The sequence below is a fragment of the Mustela putorius genome, unplaced genomic scaffold (genome assembly GCF_011764305.1).
Source record: "Mustela putorius furo isolate JIRA1106 unplaced genomic scaffold, ASM1176430v1.1 tig00000275_pilon_pilon_pilon, whole genome shotgun sequence".
NCBI lineage: Eukaryota > Metazoa > Chordata > Mammalia > Carnivora > Mustelidae > Mustela > Mustela putorius.
The window spans coordinates 16365410-16385987 of record NW_025421341.1 but is presented as its reverse complement, the minus strand read 5'-3'; the positions used below and the strand labels follow the sequence as shown (position 1 = coordinate 16385987).

The following is a 20578-nucleotide window of genomic DNA, read 5'->3' as shown; positions in this document are numbered from 1 at the left end:
TGAAAATGTCAGATTCTTATTTTTAAGTGGCATATTTCCTCACATAGTTTTAAAAGAATCATTGTGATAAAGAGTGGAAGAGAATCATGTAGCCAATTGAGACTTGGAAATAGGCAAATTTGGACAACACTGACCAAGTTTCAGTATCCCAAAACATTTTTTCCATTTACATAGGCTAGTATCTATCTCTTCTTTCTGTTGTCCTCATTTTAAAAACATACTACGAGAGAAGTAGTTTATAAAATTAGTTAACAGTGTGAATTAATTAAAATATTGAGTTAAGTAAAATAGTGTGAATATATGGTATTTTTTCCTCTTGAAATCAGCTGTCCTGAGACACTGCACCACTGAGAATAGATGAGAGAAAGTTCTCAGTAAGATATTGGGCCATCGTTAAAGCTTTTTTCTTTCTGTAGAGGACACACAAGGGATCTTTCATGGGCCATACTTATCCTCTCCACTGAAATACTCTGGGCTGATCTCACATAGATAAATCACTGTATAAGGAATGGAGAGGATTTCTAAGCCACCAGGCATTACATTGGAAATGGTCCAACTCAACCCGGCTGCATCCAGCTCTTCTTGCCTGAGTAAGAGGACTGTTAAAACTTTAGATTTGTTGGCATCTTTCCTCAAACCCCATAGAAGGTGAACATTAGAGAGTAATAAAAATCCTTTTCCCTTAAAATAATGTTGAATTAATTCTAAACTCTATTAGAGAAGGCACCATGTCTGTTTTGATACTTAACATAGTTCCTAATACACAGATGCAAAAGTAACTGAAAAAAGTACTTTGGATAAATAGACGGATAGAAGGTAGGGAAGAGAGTCTGTAGTTTTTTTTGTTTTGTTTTGTTTTTGTTTTTTTTCCTATTCTCAATAGGTAGTTAAAAAAGAAATCCCTTATCTAACTCATTTTTTGACCCTTGGTTCCTCAGAAATGTTGGAAACAAAACTCTAAAAATATATTTTAAAGTGTATTAAACTAACCCAGTTGTCTACAGGAATCAAATTAAGGTAGCAGACATGAAAGTATGGCAAATACGTTAATTCAGGAATATCTCCAGTCAGATTTGGTCAGATATTTTGATGCTTACTAAATTGCAATAACTCAGTGAAAATAGTGTTTTCCCAAGGGCCATCTATGGCAGAGTTTTGAAAACTAAAGCTGAACTAAATGTACTGGCAGGTTCCATAGAGTCAAAGACAGTCAAATGAAGGGCAGGCCAGAATGAGCAACCATTTGTGGAAGCACATTGAGGTCATTGTTCCTCCCGCATGTGTGTAGTAATAGAATTCTGAAAGGTGTGCACCAAGTGCTCCTCCTCCTCTTGGTTTCCAAAAGGGTTGAAGGGAATATAAGACTGAGTAAAATCCCAGAAGAGAGGCAGTTGTTAGCTTTCTTTTATAGCAGTAATAGATATTTTTGTTTAAATCTGAATTAAAAAAATGAAAACTACCAAACAAAATTTCCTAATAATATGTGCATAGTGAAGGTTAAATTATTTAAACTTTGTGTGTGTGGGAGTACTAGATCATTTGTTTCCAACTAGGTGGGTCTTGCCATGATACTTTGTCAAGAACCATAACTCAAATTTCCAGTAATACTCCTTTTTATATTGGATCTAGGCATAGGTCTTGGGGTGGTAAATCAAAACTGCAAGAATAAGAAGGTAGAAAATATGTAATCTAATAAAAATGGAACACTGAGTATATTAAAATGTCCAATGTTACCTAGCTTCCCCCAATAGCTACCCCCATAGCTACTGAGAGTGCTCTGGTCACAGTAAATACAGCTAAATATTTCACTGGCCGCCAATTAAAGAAGTCATAGATTAAATAGTAGATCATCTTCTGCTTCAGATATATTTAATTAACAGACCACTTAATAGGTCGATTTAAAAGATTTTTAACACATCTAAAGAAATATATTAACCTTAACTACTTTCTCATAAAAAGTTTGTATTCAGAGTTTTCACTGCTTCCCATTTTTTTTTTTCTCACAGCCCTTTCTAATTTCCGCTGGTATAAATCAAATTAGATTTATTAGCATCATACAAAAGAGCTCCAGTAGGTTTTTAATAATAATTATCATTATCACTGATTAAAGTTATATTGTTCAGGCCAGATGGAGTCCTTTTCCTGTCAGCTACAATGAGCTTGCATTATGTGGTTATAATGTGTTTGGATCTAAATAAACAGATGGCAGAATGACAGGATATTATACGCTGGTGATGTCAGCAACAGGGCTTCACAAACAGAATTCCTTTAAATAAACTCTGTTGTGGCAAGGATCCTGATACTTTTAAGAAGGTGACTGGAATTGAACCTATCTGTTACATCAACTTGGAAATGGTACTGTTCATTGCAGAAGGGTAGACCATTTGGATGGTCTGAGGTTCAGCCTGAGAAAGTATCTACTGAATTTGCTCCTTAAATATGAAAGCATTTAGCAAAACAAGTTCACTCAGGCAGTCTCCTAAGGAGAGAGAGAAAGAAACAAAACAAAACAAAACAAAAACTGCTCAAGTTGTAAGATCCTTCAAGCTGAAGAGCTGAAACCTGAGTCAAGGAAAGAAGGAAACATTTGATATAAAGCTATTTCATAATTTTTATAATGTAGTTTATTCATCAGAATACACATCTTGTATAGTTGTATATACCCACTCACAATGAATATTAGAAAATTATCAGAGAAGGTTTAATAAGAATTAAGTTATAGGAATGCTTTAGTCTTTAATAGATTTTCATGTGTACTTTTTATTCTAAAAATAAGCACTTCTAAACCCTTATACCCACAGTTAGAGTGAACCTTCTATGAAATTCAGAAGCAACCTTCAAAGAAAGTCATTATACATGACTTCTCCTAGCTAATATTCTTTTGCTGTGTCCTTAGGAGAATTTCTTTGTGGGACAACTGTATTTGCTCAGCCAAATACATAGAGTAGCAAACTCCTTAAGAGGAATATACAGCTACAGGAGATAAAGGCTTGTATTTGAAAATGAAGGGAGCATCAAAAAAATAAAATAAAATAAAATAAAAGAGGGTATCAAATAATTGAAATTAAACTTTCTAAAAAGTTTATGTTTTAAATGCTTGAAACTTTTTAAAAATATTTGTTTGAGAGAGAGAAAGCACAAGTACAGGGGTGAGGGGTGGGCAGAGAAAGACAGAATCTCAAGCAGACTGTCCGCTGAGTACAGACCCTGACCCTGGGCTCTGTGTGGGGCTCCAGGGCTCGATCTCATAACCCTGAGTTTATGATCTGAGTTAAATCAAGAGTTGGATGCTTAACAGCCTAGGCCACCCAGGTGCCCCTAAATGCTTGAAACTTCTTGTAAAATGATGAGAGGATTTTGAGTATCAGGAGGTTCTATTTCAGCTTCTTATGCATTTGACATTCAAGTTTTGCTACTCAAGTGGGCATTTTATGAGCTAGGTTTCAACTATACTATAACATAAAAATCCCCATAAAGAAGCAAGAGTATTTTCATTGAAGAGTTACCCCTAGTCAAAGTGTGAAAGATTATAATGTACATATGCTTTTTCTTTTTCTACAGGTGGACGTTGTCATAAGTCCTGTACTGGCCGATGCTGGGGACCCACAGAAAACCATTGCCAGACCTGTAAGTGTTCAACACTGAGAAGGCATAGAGGCTTGAAATGGTGAAGGAATTTTAATAATCAATGCTTTTCACACTTCTGAGTCATCAGAAATATGAAAATGAGCTTTTACTTCTTTGTGGTGGATTTGCTTCTATTCAAGTAAAATGCCTAATTTCATAGCTTTCAAATGAAATATAAGGTATAATTATTTCTTATATTTCTTTCTGGTTTCCAGGTTAATGCTATCAACAAAACAGATGTGCTGATTTTTTTAAACTTTTTTTTTTAACTAATATATAATGTATTATTTGCCCCAGGGGTACATATATAATGTATTATTTGCCCCAGGGGTACAGGTCTGTAAACCATTAGACTTACACATTTCATAGCACTCATCATAGCACATACCCTCCCTGGTGTTTATAACCCAGCCACCCTACCCCAAGCCCCCATCCCCCAGCAGCCCTCAGTTTGTTTCATGAGTGTAAGAGTCTTTTATGGTTTGTCTCCCTCTGCATCCCATTTTGTTTCATTATTTCCCTCCCTACCCTACATGACTGCCCACCCTGCCTCTCAAATTCCTCATATCAGAGATACCATATGATAATTGTCTTTCTCTGATTGACTTATTTTGCTTAGCATAATACCCTCTAGTTCCATCCATGTCATTGCAAATGGCAAGTTTCGGGGGTTTTGAGGTCTACATAGTAATCCATTGTATGTATATACCACCTCTTCTTTATCCATTAATCTGTTCATCTAGGTTCTTTCCATAGTTTGGCTATTGTGGACATTGCTACTATAAACATTGGGGTGCATATGTCCCTTTGGATCACTACATTTGTATCTTTAGGGTAAATACCTAGTAGTGTATTTCCTGGGTTATAGGGAATCTCTATATTAAACTTTTTGAGAAACATCCATACTGTTTTCCGGAGTGGCTGCACCAGCTTGCATTGCTACCAAGAGTGTAGGAGAGTTCCCCTTTCTCTACATCCTCACCAACATTTGTTGTATCCTGACTTGTTAATTTTAGCCATTCTGACTGGTGTGAGGTGGTATCTCACTGTAGTTTTGATTTGTATTTCTTTGATGCCAACTGATGTGGAGCACTTTTTCATGTGTCTGTTGGCCGTTTGGATGTCTTCTCTGCAGAAATGTCTGTTCATACCATCTGCCCATTTATTGATTGGATTATTTGTTCTTTGAGTGTTGAGTTTGATAAGTTCTTTATAATGTAGATACTAGCCCTTTATCTGATATGCCATTTGAGAATATTTTATCCCGTTCTGTCAGTTGTCTTTTGGTTTTGTTGACTGTTTCTTTTGGTGTGCAAAAGTTTTGATCTGATGAAGTCCCAATACTTCATTTTTGCCCTTGCTTCCCTTGCCTTTGACAAGGGAAGTTGCTGTGGCTGAGGTCAAAGAGGTTGCTGCCTCTGTTCTCCTCAAGGATTTTGATGGATTCCTTTCTTACACTGAGGTCTTTCATCCATTTTGAATCTGTTTTTGTGTGTGAGTGTGTGTGTGTGTGTGTGGTGTAAGGAAATGGCCCACTTTCATTCTTCTGCATATGGCTATCCAATTTTTTCAACATGATTTGTTGAAGAGACTGTCTTTTTTCTGTAGGACATTCTTTCCTGCTTTGTTGAAGATTAGTTGACCATAGACTTGAGGGTCCATTTCTGGGATCTCTATTCTGTTCCATTGATCTATGTGTCTGTTTTTTGTGCCAGTACCATACTGTCTTGGTGATTACAGCTTTGTAATAGAGCTTGAAGTCTGGCATTATAATGCCACCAACTTTGGTTTTCTTTTTCAACATTCCTCTACCTATTGGAGGTCTTTTGTGGTTCCATGTAAATTTTACGATTATTTGTTCCATTTCTTTGAACAAAATTGATGGTATTTTGATAGGGATTGCATTAAATATATAGATTGCTTTAGGTAGCATAGAAACTTGCACAATATTTGTTCTTCCAATCCATGAGCATGGAATGTTTTTCCATTTCTTTGTGTCTTCCTCAATTTCTTTCATGAGTACTTTATAGTTTTCTGAGTACAGATTCTTTGCCTCTTTCGTTAGGTTTATTCCTAGGTATCTTATGGTTTTGGGTGGATTGTAAATGGGATCAACTCCTTAATTTCTCATTCTTCTGTCTTGCTGTTGGTGTATAGAAATGCAACTGATTTCTGTGCATTTATTTTATATCCTCACATCTTACTTAATTCCTTCCTGTATGAGTGCTAGCAGTTTTGGAATGGAGTCTTTCGGGTTTTCCACATAAAGTATCACATCACCTGCAAAGAGTGAGAGTTTGACTTCTTCCTTGCTGATTTGGATGCCTTTTATTTCTTTTTTGTTGTCTGATTGCTGAGGCTAGGACTTCTAGGACTTTGTTGAATAGCAGTGATGATAGTGGACTTCCTTGCCATGTTACTGACCTTAGGGGAAAAGCTCTCAGTTTTTCCCCATTTAGAATGATATTTGCGGTGGGTTTTTCATAGATGGCTTTGATGATATTGAGGTATGTGCCCTCTATCTCAACACTTTGAAGAGTTTTGATCAAGAAAGCATGCTGTACTTTGTCAAATGCTTTTTCAGCATCTATTGAGAGTATCATATGGTTCTTGCTCTTTTATTAACATATTGTATCCACTGATTGATTTGTGGATATTGAACCAACCTTGCAGCCCAGGAATAAATCCCACTTCATCATGGTGAATAATCCTTTTAAGGTACTGTTGGATCCTATTGGCTACTATTTGGTGAGAATTTTTGCATCCATGTTCATCAAGGATATTTATCTATAATTCTCCTTTCTGATGGGGTCTTTGTCTGGTTTTGGGATCAAGGTAATGCTGGCCTTATAAAATGAGTTTGGGAGTTTTCCTTCCATTTCTATTTTTTGGAACAGTTTCAGGAGAATAGGCATTAATTCATCTTTAAATGTTTGGTAGAATTCCCCTGGGAAGCCGTTTGGCCCTGGGCTCTTATTTGTTGGGAAATTTTTGGTGACTGCTTCAATCTCCTTACTGGTGATGGGTCTGTTCAGATTTTCTATTTCATCCTGGTTCAGTTGTGGCAGTTTATATGTCTCTAGGAATGCATCCCTTTCTTCGCTGGTGTATAGTTGCTCATAATATGTTCTTATAATTGCTTGTATTTCTTTGGTATTGGTTGTGATCTCTCCTCTTTCATTTTCTTACATTTATGATTTTATTAATTTGGGTCCTTTCTCTTTTCTTTTTGATAAGTCTGGTCAGGGTTTTATCAATCTTATTAATTCTTTCAAAAAACCAACTCCTAGTTTCATGGATCTGTTCTACTGTTCTTTTGGTTTCTATTTCATTGATTTCTGTTCTGATCTTTATTATTTTTCTTCCCCTGCTGGGTTTAGGCTTTCTTTGCTATTCTTTCTCTAGCTCCTTTAGGTGTAGGGTTAGGTTGTGTACTTGAGACCTTTCTTGTTTCTTGAGAAAGGCTTGTATTGCTATATATATATTTTCTTCTCAGGACCACCTTTGCTGTGTCCCACAGATTTTGAACTGTTGTGTTTTCATTCTCATTTGTTTCCAGGAACTTTTAAATTCTTCTTTACTTTCCTGGATGACCCACTCATTCTTTAGTAGGATGCTCTCTAGGCTCCATGTATTTGAGTTCTTTCTGACTTTCCTCTTGTGACTGAATTCTAGTTTCAGAGCATTGTGGTCTGAAAATATGCAGGGAATGATCCCAATCTTTTGGTATTGGTTGAGACCTGATTTGTGACCCAGGACGTCATCTATTCTAGAGAATGTTCCATTTACACTAGAGAAGAATGTTTATTCTGTTGTTATGCGATGGAATGTTCTAAATATATCTGTGATGTCCATCTGGTCCAGTATGTCATTTAATGCCTTCATTTCTTTGTTGATCTTTTACTTAGATGATCTGTCCATTTCAGTGAGGGGAGTGTCCCCTACTATTATTGTATTATTGTTGACATTTTTCTTTGATTTTGTTAGTAATTGGTTTATATAATTGGTTGCTCCCATGTTAAGGGCATAGATATTTAAAATTGTTAGATCTTGTTGAACAGACTCTTTGAGTATAATATAGTGTCCTTCCTCATCTCTTATTATAGTTTTTAGCTTAAAATCTAATTTATCTGTATAAGAATTGCCACTCCACCTTTCTTTTGATGCCCATTAGCATGGTAAATTGTTTTCCACCCCCTCACTTTAAATATGGAGATGTCTTTGGTTCTAAAGTGAGTTTCTTGTAAATAGCATATCAGTGGGTCTTGTTTTTTTGTTTTGTTTTTTTTCTGTTTTTTATCTGTTCTGACACCTGGTGTCTTTTGATTGGAGAATTTAGCCCATTTACATTCAGGGTAACTATTGAAAGATATGAATTTAGTGCCATTGTATTGCGTGTAAGGTGACTGTTACTGTATATTTTCTCTGTTCTTTCTGGTCTGTTACTTTTAGGCTCTCTCTTTGCCCAGAGGACCCTTTCAATATTTCCTGGGCTGGTTTGGTGTTTGCAAATTCTTTTAGTTTTTGGTTGTTCTGGAAACTTTTTAACTCTCCTTCTATTTTCAATGACAGCCTAGGTGGATAAAGTACTCTGGGCTGCATATTTTTCTCATTTAGTGTTCTGAATATATCATACCAGTCCTTGCTGGCCTGCCAGGTCTCTGTGAATAGGTCTGCTGCCAATCTAATATTTCTAATGTTGCACGTTACAAACATCTTGTTCTGAGCTTCTTTAGGAATTTTCTCTTTGTCACTGAGACTTTTAAGTTTTATTATTAGATGACAGGGTGTGAACCTTTCTTTCTTTTTTTTTTTTTTTTAATTTTGAGGGGGGTTCTCTCTGCCTCCTGGGTTTTGATGCTTGTTTCCTTCTCCAAATTAGGGAAATTCTCTGCTATAATTTGTTCCAATAAACCTTCTGCCCCCCTCTCTCTTTCTTCTTCTTCTGGGATCCCAATTATTCTAACATTGTTTCATCTTATGGTATCACTTACCTTTCAAATTCTCCCCTTGTGGTCCAGTAGTTGTTTGTCTCTCTTTTGCTCAGCTTCTTTACTCTCCATTATTTGGTCTTCTATATCACTAATTCTCTCTTCTGCCTCATTTATCCTGGCAGTAAGAGCCTCCATTTTTTTTTCAAAGATTTTTATTTATTTATTTGACAGAGAGAGCTCACAAGTAGACAGAGAGGCAGGCGGTGGGGGGGAGGAGCCTCCCCGCTGAGCAGAGAGCCCAATGTGGGGCTTGATCCCAGGACCCTGGGATCATGACCTGAGCTGAAAGCAGAGGCTTTAACCCACTGAGCCAACCAGGTGCTCCAAGAGCCTCCATTTTTTATTACACCTTATCTTTTTGATTTCAACTTGGTTAGGTTTTAGTTCTTTTATTTTTCCAGAAAGGGATTCTATTACACCAGAAATGGATTCTCTAGTATCTTCCAGGCTTTTTAAAAGCCCAGCTTGCACCTTGATAATCGTCATTCTGAACTCTAGTTCTCACATATTACTAATGTCCATATTGATTAGGTCCCTAGCTGACAGTACTACCTCTTTATTTTTCCCCCATGGTGATTTTTTTTTTCCTATAATATCCAGATAAGAATAGATGAATGAACAGAAGGGTAGCAACAAGCCCAGAAAAATATACACAAACCAAAGCAGAAGAGACCTGAAGCCGGGGAGAGAAGAAAAGGGGAAAAAAGAAAAAGAAAAAGAAAAAAAATATATATATGTATGTATTAGACTGGTGAATAGAACAAAACCACACACTTGATATTGGGTGTGTATTCTGGTCTCTTAGAAGAAAGAACCTCACAAAATTTTAAAGAGAAAACTTATACAAAAATAAGGGTAAACATGATGAAAAGATGGAATATGACTGTGAAGATGAAAATTTAAAAAGATTCTAAAAAAGGTATTGATAAGAAGTTGGTTGAAAAAAGTGGAAAAAATGTGATCAGGCTGGAGACTAGAATAAAGCCATGTGCTAGATTTAGGGTATATTTTGATCTATTAGTAGAAACTGTATACTGAAATTTTAAAGGAAAAAAAACCCTATATGTATACAAAAACAAGGTTAAATACAATGAAGGGATAAAATATGATTATAACAATAAAAATTTTAAAAGATTTCTAAAAAGGTATTGATAAGATAAAATAGTTTAAAATGTTACAATTTAACATTAAAATTAAATTAAAAAAATTAAAATATAGAAATTTTTTTTTTAATTTAACTTTGAAGGTCTAAAGAATCATGGAAAAAAAGCCTGAATTTTATGCATTGCTTTCCCCTAGCTCTGGATTTCCCCAGTTCTCATTGATCAGTGAACTTGGTCTTGGCTGGATGTTCTTGCTAATCTTCTGGGAGAGGGGCCTGTTGCAGTGATTCTCAAATGTCTTTGCCCGAGGTGGAATTGCACCACCCTTGCCAGGGGCCAGGCTAAGTAATCTGCTTGAGTTTAGTCTTGGGAGCTTTTGTTCCCTGAATGCTTTCCCCTCAGCTTTGGAGGAGGACAATGAAGATCATGGCCTCGCAATCTCCAGCCCTGTAGGAGTGGAGAGCTCAGTGCCCCACTCCTCAATGTGCCCTTAGAGAAAAACAGTCAGTCACTCCCCTCTCCCTGGTCTCTGGCTACACTTGGTGCTCACCCAGCCAGTGACCGAGTATTTCTATCTCTGGCACATGGCCCCGTTTGGAATCTCCATACCCAGCAGATTCCTGTAGTGTGCTTCCACACCACTCCTTCCAGAGGAGGAAGGAGGGGGATCTCTCTGGTTCTGCCATTTATGGGATATCTGCCTTGGATCACGGTTTAAGGTAATCCTGAGCTGAGAGCTCCCTTCTCGGCTCCATCTCTGCAGCTGGCTCCCCCATTCCATTACTTGGGGGCTCTGCCACACTCAGACACCCCTGGCCTTTTTGTGATCCTAAGACCACTCTGTCCCTGTGAGGGCTCCATCCCTTGCTTAGTCTCTAGAGCAATGTCCCTCAGTGGAGCAGACTTGTACAAGTTCTGATTTTGTGTTCTGCTGCTTTCTCACTTGCTGGGAGCTGGCCCCTCCTCCCGCAGTCTATCTTCCTGTCACTTCAGATTCACTTCTCCGCACATTCTATTTTCTAGAAAGTGGTCGCTTTTCTGTTCCTAGAATTGCTGCTCTTCTCTTCTATCTCCTCTTGAGTTTGTAGGTGTTCAGAATGGTTTGATAACTATCTAGTTGAACTCCTGGGACCTAATGATATTTAGGTCGCCTACTCCTCTGCCATCTTGCGCTTCCCCCTCCAGATGTGCTGATAATAAGCATGATTTAAGAGTCTGTATATCAGAGAAAGTAAGAAATCCAAATGTGCACAAAATGGTAACTCAATTTCAGCTTAACTGAATATCTCAGTACTTTTCCCAAGTTATAATACCATCCTTTTATTAGAAAAAGATAAAAGAAAGGAAAAACATACAGAGGACTATGTCTCCACTCTATTGTAGGCACAGAGATATGGACTATATGAATTATGGATATAGATTCACTATTAAGTAACAGTGTATCTTGCCCTTGCATATATTGCTTCTTGTATTAGTCATTAAAGTAAATATAAGCTATCATTACTGCTACGACATTTATAAACAAACTATATTGAATACAAAGACAAGTATCTATTTTTTTTTTAGCATTCTTAAAGCCATACTTAAATCAGCACTGAACTTTTACTAATCTTAAGGATAAATGGTTTCTTTAAAAAGGAAAAGCAAAATGCTCTATATAAATGGTAAAGATTTTTCTTCCTGATGCAATAACCACAGCTGGAATAATATATGGAAAACAGTGTGGTGGCAATTTGAAATGTATTCCTTTATTAGCATAGAAGATACAGAGAATGTTATTGAAAGTATGAATATACAAATATTAGATATTGTGGAAAGTTATTATACTGTTGGATGAAAGTCCAGATATTTCTAGTTTGTCTCAGTTCATGTTTGTTGGATTCTGTTTCAATAAAGAAAGCAAAAATAATTACTTTACTGTGAGCCACCAAAGAAACAATGTATAGGAAAAAACATTCTCTCATTGGTAAATGATTTCTTTATTTTTAAAAAAAACAATTCATGGACATTTTCACGTTCAACATTCATAAAATATAAAAAAACCTAAAGTAAAAATGTCTTCCTGCTTTTGTTCTGCCTCTGTCCTTCAACCACCCCTAGGTAACAAAATATTACTGGCTATTTTTGTGTATTCATCCAGAGACTATTTCTGCATATGGTAGGAAATATGTGTATGTTCCAGCCCATTTTTCACTCAAATGCTAGCATGCTTTACATGCTATAATGTGCCTTTTTTTTTTTTCAAATTTCATGTGTTTTTGTGCCTGAATTCACTTGTAGTGTTAATTCCTAAAACTAGTAATTACAAGGTCAAGGACATGTGTTTATGCAGTTTGATAGAAATCACTAACATGGAAATCTTGTTCTCTGTAAAGTTTGTGAAAGTTTTCTCTGCTAGAAGCAATGTATGTGAATGCCTGTTTTCCTATTCCCTGGGTAAAACTGTGTATTATTAAACTTTCCAGTCTTTGTCAAAAAGTTAGATGAAACATAGTATCTCAGTGTAGACTTAAATTAACTTATTTGACAGAAATACTGTTTCGTGGCAGCTATGTTTTGGCAAGAATTTTAAGCAGGATTGTAAAGATTAGATTAATGTGTGAAATAAATTCACTACAATATTTGTAGACAATGTTTTAACAGCAAAAAAATTGCACACAATGCTGAAATAACATTGATGTGGCCATTTGCAGAGAGTCAAGATTTCTAAAATATAAAATAATGATTGTAATACTCTTTGATGAAGTGGCAAGTAACCATGGAAATTGTTAAAGTGTGCAGAGGTCCTCAGGTCCTCTCATGACAAAAAAGCAAAAACAAACAAACAAACAAAAAAACAACCTTGAGTTGTCAAATTTAAAAATAAATTTTTGCTCACTCACTTCCTTCTTTCACAAATGGATCAATGACACTTGCCAGGGAGGCTGTTTGTTGTGGCTGAGACCCTCTGGTGCATCCACCACCCCTGGTCTTCTGGAGGGGGAGGGGACTCTCAGGCCAGCCAACATCACCTTGCATTTTTGAGGCCCACAGGTTAGATCTGGGGAATGTATAAGCCTACCTGGGCTTCTTCCTATTGCCAGCTTACATTTAAGAAATGCTAGTTTGGACTCCTTCCTTCTGTTGCGTAGGATGATGTAAGATGCCTACTACTGTGTTGTTCTTCCAGTTCAGGGTCGCAAACTCATTTGCCTTTGTCTCAACACCTTTCAGAGTTCTCCTTTGCATTATTGCCTTTGCATTAGTTCCATGGTATGGCTGTTTTTAATAAGGAAGGGTAAGCAAAAGCAGGTTTATGCCATCATTTCTGGATCAGAAGTCCCATGTAATACTTTTAATAATACTTTATTAGTGAATGAAATCAAATAAAATTATCTTAATTAATTTAATATTTGTTTCAATTTATATGTATTTTTGTAGACTAGAAAAATATGGTACAAAATGGTTCTTTCTTCGTAGTAGTAGTAATAGTAACATTTTAGTGCTGAATGATCATTCTTTAACTGATAGGGAGCCAAAGTTTTGGAAATCATTCTATTAAAAGGTAGACTGAGAAAACACCACACATGGGTGTTCTCCAACTTTGAAAATTAAATATGCTTTCAATTCAAATAGCATGCAAAATTCTGAAACTTTTAATTATTTTTTAAGAGATTTGGTTATGTTAGTAAAAAATATACAGATGTTAGTAAAATAAATAGTTTTCACCAGCATCTCTTATTCTTAAAGTAGACAACTTTTGAGATAATTGCCAAGCAAACACTGGTCTTCTTCTGAGAACTACCCCCTTCTAGAGGGGTGAGCCATTGAGCCCATGTTTGTTTTGTGTAATGCCCTAACCTTAGTCACAGAGCAGTGTTTCTCAACTAGAGGTGACTTTGCCCCCAGGGGACATTTGATAATGTCTGAATATTTTTTGTGTTACCACACTGAGTCAGAGGGTTTTTTTTTTTTTTTTTTTAAGACTTTATTTATTTATTTGACAGACGGAGATCACAAGTAGGCAGAGAGGCAGGCAGAGAGAGAGGAAGGGAAGCAGGCTCCCTGCGGAGCAGAGAACCCGGGCCTGGGCTCAATCCCAGGATCCTGGGATCATGACCTGAGCTGAAGGCAGAGGCTTTAACCCACTGAGCCACCCAGGTGCCCCATACACTGAGTCAGAGTTTATGGAGCCTCTATTGGCATCTGATAGACCAGGTATGCTGCTAGACATCCTGCAGTGCACAGGAGAAACTCATTCCACCCCCACCCAAACAAGGAATAATTATTCAGCATGAAATTTTTTAAACTAAAAGGTTGAGAATGAGAAATCTTATAATAAGAGTAAATATCGCCCAACACTGGGCCAATGAGATCCTCTTCCCAGAGAATGTGGACTTGGGATCCAGAAATTCTGAGTATACTACCTTAGAAATTTGAACTTGAGGAGATATTAAACCGAGTGGAGGTTTCCATTTTTAACCTGGTAAATAAATAAGTCATAAAAAGGCAAACAAAAATCAGAGACACAGAGACAGAGTAACAGTTCTTACCTACCGATTCTCTGGCCTTCATGAGATACAGCCGTACTTCTAATCTTGGGTGCCTTAAGAAACACAAGGTTCTTCTAGTAAATTTAAATGAGTTTTTTACTTGCCACCAAGTGGGGGTGGGAGGCAGTCTTGACTAAGAAGAATCATCAAGTCTCATCAGATCAGCATGAAGTCATTTAACTCACCTAATTTTTCAGCATAGAAATTATGCTTACTATGGTGACATAAGACTGGCTTAATGGGCACTGTGCCAACTCCACAGAGTATCAGAACTAAATTCAACAAGTACTTATAGGTATCTGATAATGTGCAGAAATAAACTTTAGAATAGTATTTATTTGCAAGAATCTTTATAATTTATAAAATCTTTCCTTTTAAAATGTACTTCCACTATATTCCTATGAATTAAAGAAGACGGTTGTCATTTACCTCATTTTACAACTAGGGAAACATACACTGAGGAAATGATCAGGGAGTTGTTAAATTTACACAGCTAATACCAGGGATTTCAGCCTAAGTGTCCTGAAGATAAAACAGTTTCCTGTATACCGTATTGTATAGCTCAGCTTACTGGACAAGGACATTGGATTTGAAATCAGCCAGATGATACAAATCCCAGTTCTTTCCATTTTCTGTCATGGGGAACTGACTTAATCTTTCTAAATCTCAGTTACCAAATCAAAAAATGGAGATAATTACACTTACCTCAGAGGGTTGTTGTTTTGGAATCAAATTCAATGTAGTGACGTAGCTGAAGTGCTTCAATATTTTTTGGCATACACTAAAGACCTAATAATAGCTAATATTTTAATAAGTTAAAGGAGATACCATTGGAAAACACAATCCGTCTTAAATATGAATGAATAGATGTGCAAGTGGAATTCCTGTAGGCTAGTTTCACCTTGCGAAGACTACTGATACCTACAGCTGAGAAATAAAAAGACAAAAGCCCTGGGAGTAAAGTGCAGGCTGCTTGCCCTTGCCTTTTGCTCCTATTATCTCTCTCCCTGTTTGAGTTACTTGAAAAGTAAATTACTAATCCATATTTAAAGTGCCCGCCTTTCTGAAGCAAGAAGGTATTTGGAACTACTCAAAGACATACATAAATTGTAAGACCTGAATTTTAGAAATATGCTCTCTCTCTCTCTCTCTCTTTTTTTTTTTTTTTTTGTAGAATTAGACTTTGTGAGAGATTCTATGGAGAGTCTAAATTCTGAATTTGATCATGTGTGATCCAAACTTTTTTAAAATGTAAAATTTTTCAGACTTCCTTTAGATTTCTCATAGCCTGTTAGTCAAAATATATTACTTAACCTTAGGCCCACCTGACAGACACTTTTCTCTTCAGAGAACTGAACTTACTAAAAATCAGAAAATCTACTGTGCAAGTTTTTGTTTGTTTGTTTTTGTTTTTAAGATTTTATTCATTTATTTGAGAGACAGAGAGCAAGCAGAGGGAAGGAGAATAGGGAGAAGCAGGGTTCCGACTGAGCACGGAGCCCATTGTAGAGTTCTATCCCAGAACCCTGAGATCATAACTGGAACCAAAGGCAGACACTTTTTTTTCTTTTTAAGATTTTATTTATTTATTTGACAGACATAGACCACAAGTAGACAGAAGAGGCAGGCAGAGAGAGAGGAAGGGAAGCAGGCTCTCCACTGAGCAAAGAGCCCGATGCGGGGCTCGATCCCAGAACTCTGAGATCATGACCTGAGCCAAAGGCAGAGGCTTAACCCACTGAGCCACCCACGTGCCCCCAAAGGCAGACACTTAAGGACTGAGCCACCCAGGTACCCCAAGGCTATACAAGGTTTTGAAATATTCTGTTTTTATTGATTGGCCATACAAAAGTACGTTTTAGTATCTAAATGTGGTCTTACATTGTTTAGAAATGATTTCTTTTCTGATGACTGAAATAAATTCACTTCAGTGAGGGCTTCTCTGGAGATACTCAGCTTCATGATTTGCCAAGTATTTCCCTGTCATCTGTGGATAATTATTTTTGAGACTTACTGTACATTAGGGAAAGAAGGTGAAACTATTTAAAAACCTCGCAAGTCAATTCAGGAAATTGGAGTTAAGAACACATTTCACTCACCACAGCATATCAATGCTGACATTTTCCCACAGGTGTCTCTTCCTAACAGCAAATATGCCAGGAATTATTCTCTGTGTCACTAAATGGCAAGAAGTCTTGGTAGAGACAAAAGATTCAGGCTCTGAGAGAACAAGTCCCCAATAATGAATGCCTTGTTAAGGTGAAATGAAGCAGAGTGGTAATCAGAGTGAAAACATCTCTGAATAGAGAAATGGCAAAACAAAAATGCTGAGTACAACAATGGTAAGCTTGAGGGGAGGTCTGCTGGAAGCAAGAGTTTTAAAAAGAAGAAATGAGGAAGAAGCTTTTGTTTTTGTTTTTAATAGATCTAGTGAAATGGAGAGTGAATAAATTGACAGCTTGCTATGGACGATAGTCCCTATGCATACCTATAGATATTGCAATGGAATTATGCACATTTTAAGAAAAATTTAGTAACACTTTGCAACTAACTTTGTGTACTGGGTTCGGTGCCACCACGAACTTTGGTTACATGTTGAATAGTGTTAAGTGTGTCATTTTCCCCATATAATATTTGATAATGTTCAGACTATCAACTCCAGAGCCAACAGCTATTTTTTAAATCTTTTTTCAAAATATAAAATATTTTTCTAAACAAATTCCTTAAAAATAAATCCCTAGACAATCTAAAGAATTTTATAAATTTTAAAAGTAAGTAAAATTTGTTTGCAGAATGTATTCAAGTGTTCCATTTTTACTGCTGAATCTGACTTTCTAAAGTTAACTGAATTCGTTCTCCTTAAATCCTTTGTCATATTAATGTTAGAACTGACCCTGTAAACCTTACAGGAATATTTCTGACAGAGATGCTGTGAAAGAAAGAAGAAAAAAAAGAAAGAAAGAAAGAACACAACTGACTAAATTTAAAGATCTAATTGGCTTTATTCAATGATTCATGAATCAGGCAACATCCTATGCAGCAAACAGAAGGGAAATCTGAGGTGCTCTACAAAATGGAAGGATTTTTCTAGGCTGAAGAAGGGTGGGACAATGAAATTAAGAGTGGATTGTTTCAGGCAAGTTCACCTTCCTGTAGGGGAACTCAGGGGGTCTCATCAGGCAGATTACCTCAGTAGTTTTGACCAGGAAATTTCAGACTGATTTAAAATTCCACTCCTGGGAGAATCTGAAACTGCAGGTAGGTTAGGCATTAAGTCTTGGTGGGGCTTAGCAAGAGTGACTCCATTTTGGGCCCGTTGTTTCTTATTAACATGGCGGAAGGTTGAAACAGAACTCAGGATGGGACCCCGAGAGCTGCATTGCGTGTGGAGCAGCGACTCCAACTTGCAAGTACGTCTCAGCTCAGTTAAATCGTGGCCGCATTGCTCCACGGCGCAGCTTAAGTAAATTGATTCAGTGGATTAATGTAGTCATGTCAGGGGAGACAAACTTATCTGCTGTGTGAAGTCTGAAGCTTAGACGAGTATTACTTAGCAAGCTTACTGGTAAGAATGACAACTCTCTCTATGCGTCAGAACTGCAGCCTAAGGTCTGAGCTCTAGAAGTTTAGGTGTGAGAGAGACTAAGCTTTAAGAAATAAATAATAATGATTAAAGGAACAAAGTTATCTCTGTCCCTGCAAGATATATGAAGCACACTTATCTCATTTAAAATAGATACTGCTTGTCCTTTTTTATCTTTCCACACAGTATCAGGCCAGCTGTCTCCAGCCTCCCTTTATCAGGCAAGGTGGTGTTCATTTTACACATTCCTCTACCCTTGTAGACCCAGCGCCATCTCAGTTAGGCACTGGGTTTTGAGGAAGGGGGGAGGAAAAATCTGTATCAAAATATTACAGCTTGATTCTCCCAACCTTTGTACATTTTGTATTAAAGGAGTTATGCCTTCAACTGCTGATTATGTAACTCAAAGTTGCTAGGCTGATTCCCACCCGTATACTCTTTAGTCTTCTCAGTTCAACTACAGGAGTGAACAAATATACTTTTGTACATGGAAATGTCCATTAAATCAACGAATGCCAAGCCATTATTTTAATGAAATGAAAACTTCTGCTGGAATTCACTCCTTCTATAGTATTATCCCTAGTAGCATAATCCTTTATATTACATTAAAAGTAGAATGTCATTGAAATTAACACAAGCTGTGTATTTGTTCTGTTGTAAACAATTATAAATGGAGGGTACTTCTATATTGGTGAAGTAAAAACTTACTCCAAACAACACTTTATGTTATTTAATGTTTCTATACAGACATTACAGAATATGCTAGAAAATATTAAATTTTTTTTGCATTTTTCTCAGTAATTTGTCATATTGTGCACAAAGAAAATAACTTTCAGTAGTTGCAATATACAAAGCTTTCAGTTTAATAATAGAAAAATAAATAACTTGGCCTAGCTTATGGATTCTATTTACTTTTACTGCAAACTTAAGAAATATATATATGCAGATATATACATTTTAGATAACAGTATATAGCTTTTTTATTCTAAAATATGTCTGAAATTTAGAATATTGAAATCTAAAAAAAAATTATATATTTTTGTTCCTCAAAATTTCAGCAAGACACTGTTGCTACGGCTGAAAACTAAATTGTACTTTTTTTCATGAAATTTCCAAAAATTTTCTGTAGTTTATAAAATCAAAATGACAAATTATGAACATAATAAACTAATTATACCCAGGTACACGCATACACACAATTTGTCTAAAGTGTAATTGTATTTACAACCTTTGCGGAACAAATGTTGTTTTAAAAGGTAATTCCAATATGGTAAATATCCAATTAGGGCAGAGAAAAGCAAATGGGAGCTAATGGGGAAAAGAGAAAGAGCTGAGCCAGCAGGCTCGATCAATCAGGATAACAGCGAGCCTTTGTGAAAAGCCAACATCTTTAATTAAAACCCTTGTATTTTACTAATAACGTTGCATGTCCATAAGCCTTCTTATCGATTTCAATTATTTCCTGTTTTCCTTTTTTGCATTTGTAGTTTTTGGAGATGTTGTAAAATTAAGGGAAACATTACAATGGATTGATTACTTGCATACATTTCTAAAATTGTGTCCGTCTAAAACATTTCCAAAAATGACCCAATAATTTACTTGTAGAAAAGAGAATAATATCTCCTAATGTGTGTTTATTTTGATGTAAGGTGATAATATTTGCTGTAATGTGGTGGTGTTTTTCAAAGATTTAATAGAAAGGGATGTTTTTTGTTTTAACTACAGGAGATACAGTTATTTGAAATGCTCCATGTAATACAGTTAATACAGATGTAAGAGATACTGTTTAATGTCAAGCTAAAGAAAGTGTATAAAGCATATGAAGTATATAAACTTGTGCCTGTTCGCTGGAAATGCTCTGGGTACAAGACAAAATAAGGAATGTTTGAAAAGCTCAAAAAGAATACTGAACTGGAGAATACTGAAAGGAAACTGAACAGGAGAGCAGAGATAGGGTCTGAACAAATTCATTTCAAGAACGTCAGTTTTCTCAAGTTCTCTCACTTATACAATGAAAGGGTTGAAAAAGTTGATTTCTGTTCAAGCTCCCTTGCCTGATTCAGATGTTTGTGTGCATGTGTTCCTGTCTGGGCAGTGATTAGCTATAGATATAGATGATACAGACATAGACAGACATAGGCACAGATAGTTTGGGGAAGCTGTTCTGTGTTGGTCTCAGCCTGTAGACAATGATGCTCTTGGCTAGGAATGCTCTTGGATACCCTTTTGATTCCGTGAGGCCTGAAAACATTCCCCCAACCTGAGCCAGTGTCGTGGCTGGATCTTCCCTTGAAGTTCTTTTTATGATTGCAAAGTGCACCACAGCAACAACTCTCAGGGAACTTTGAAAATACAAGGTTTACTACTCACAAGTCCTGCAGGGCATATGGTGTGTACTAGGGCCATGAAGTAAGTTCATGAGTATAGAAGATAGAAAGCACAGAGCTGGGGCTCTGCTTTTACTGCGGCCAAGGATAGGGTGCCTACGGTTTTATAGATTTATTTTTCATTTGTGAATTTTGAGCATAGGAGTGGGAATGTCTAAGAGTGTGGGAAGGGTGAAAGCTGGGTCATTAGAGTGGAATGTTCACCCAGGGTTTTCTAGAAGGGGAACTCCGTGGTTAGGGGTAGCCTGTCTTATCTAGGTGTTTTTACTAGTAACTGTGTCATACAGCTGCCATATATTTATTTTAAATGGATGACTTTGAAAGGAATGTGTTAGCAAATAAAAGCTTAATG

The 20578-nt window shown here is 36.6% G+C and overlaps 1 protein-coding gene across 4 annotated transcripts in view; it reads left to right on the top strand.

The window, feature by feature from the left end:
- The window catches only part of ERBB4 (erb-b2 receptor tyrosine kinase 4), a 1164764-nt gene that overhangs the window by 812235 nt on the left and 331951 nt on the right, over positions 1 to 20578 (top strand). For all 4 annotated transcript variants that reach the window (XM_004767012.3, XM_004767010.3, XM_004767013.3 and 1 more), the window contains exon 5: positions 3562 to 3627. In XM_004767012.3, coding sequence (XP_004767069.1) covers positions 3562 to 3627 — 66 coding nt within the window. The remainder of the gene's footprint in view (positions 1 to 3561; positions 3628 to 20578) is intronic.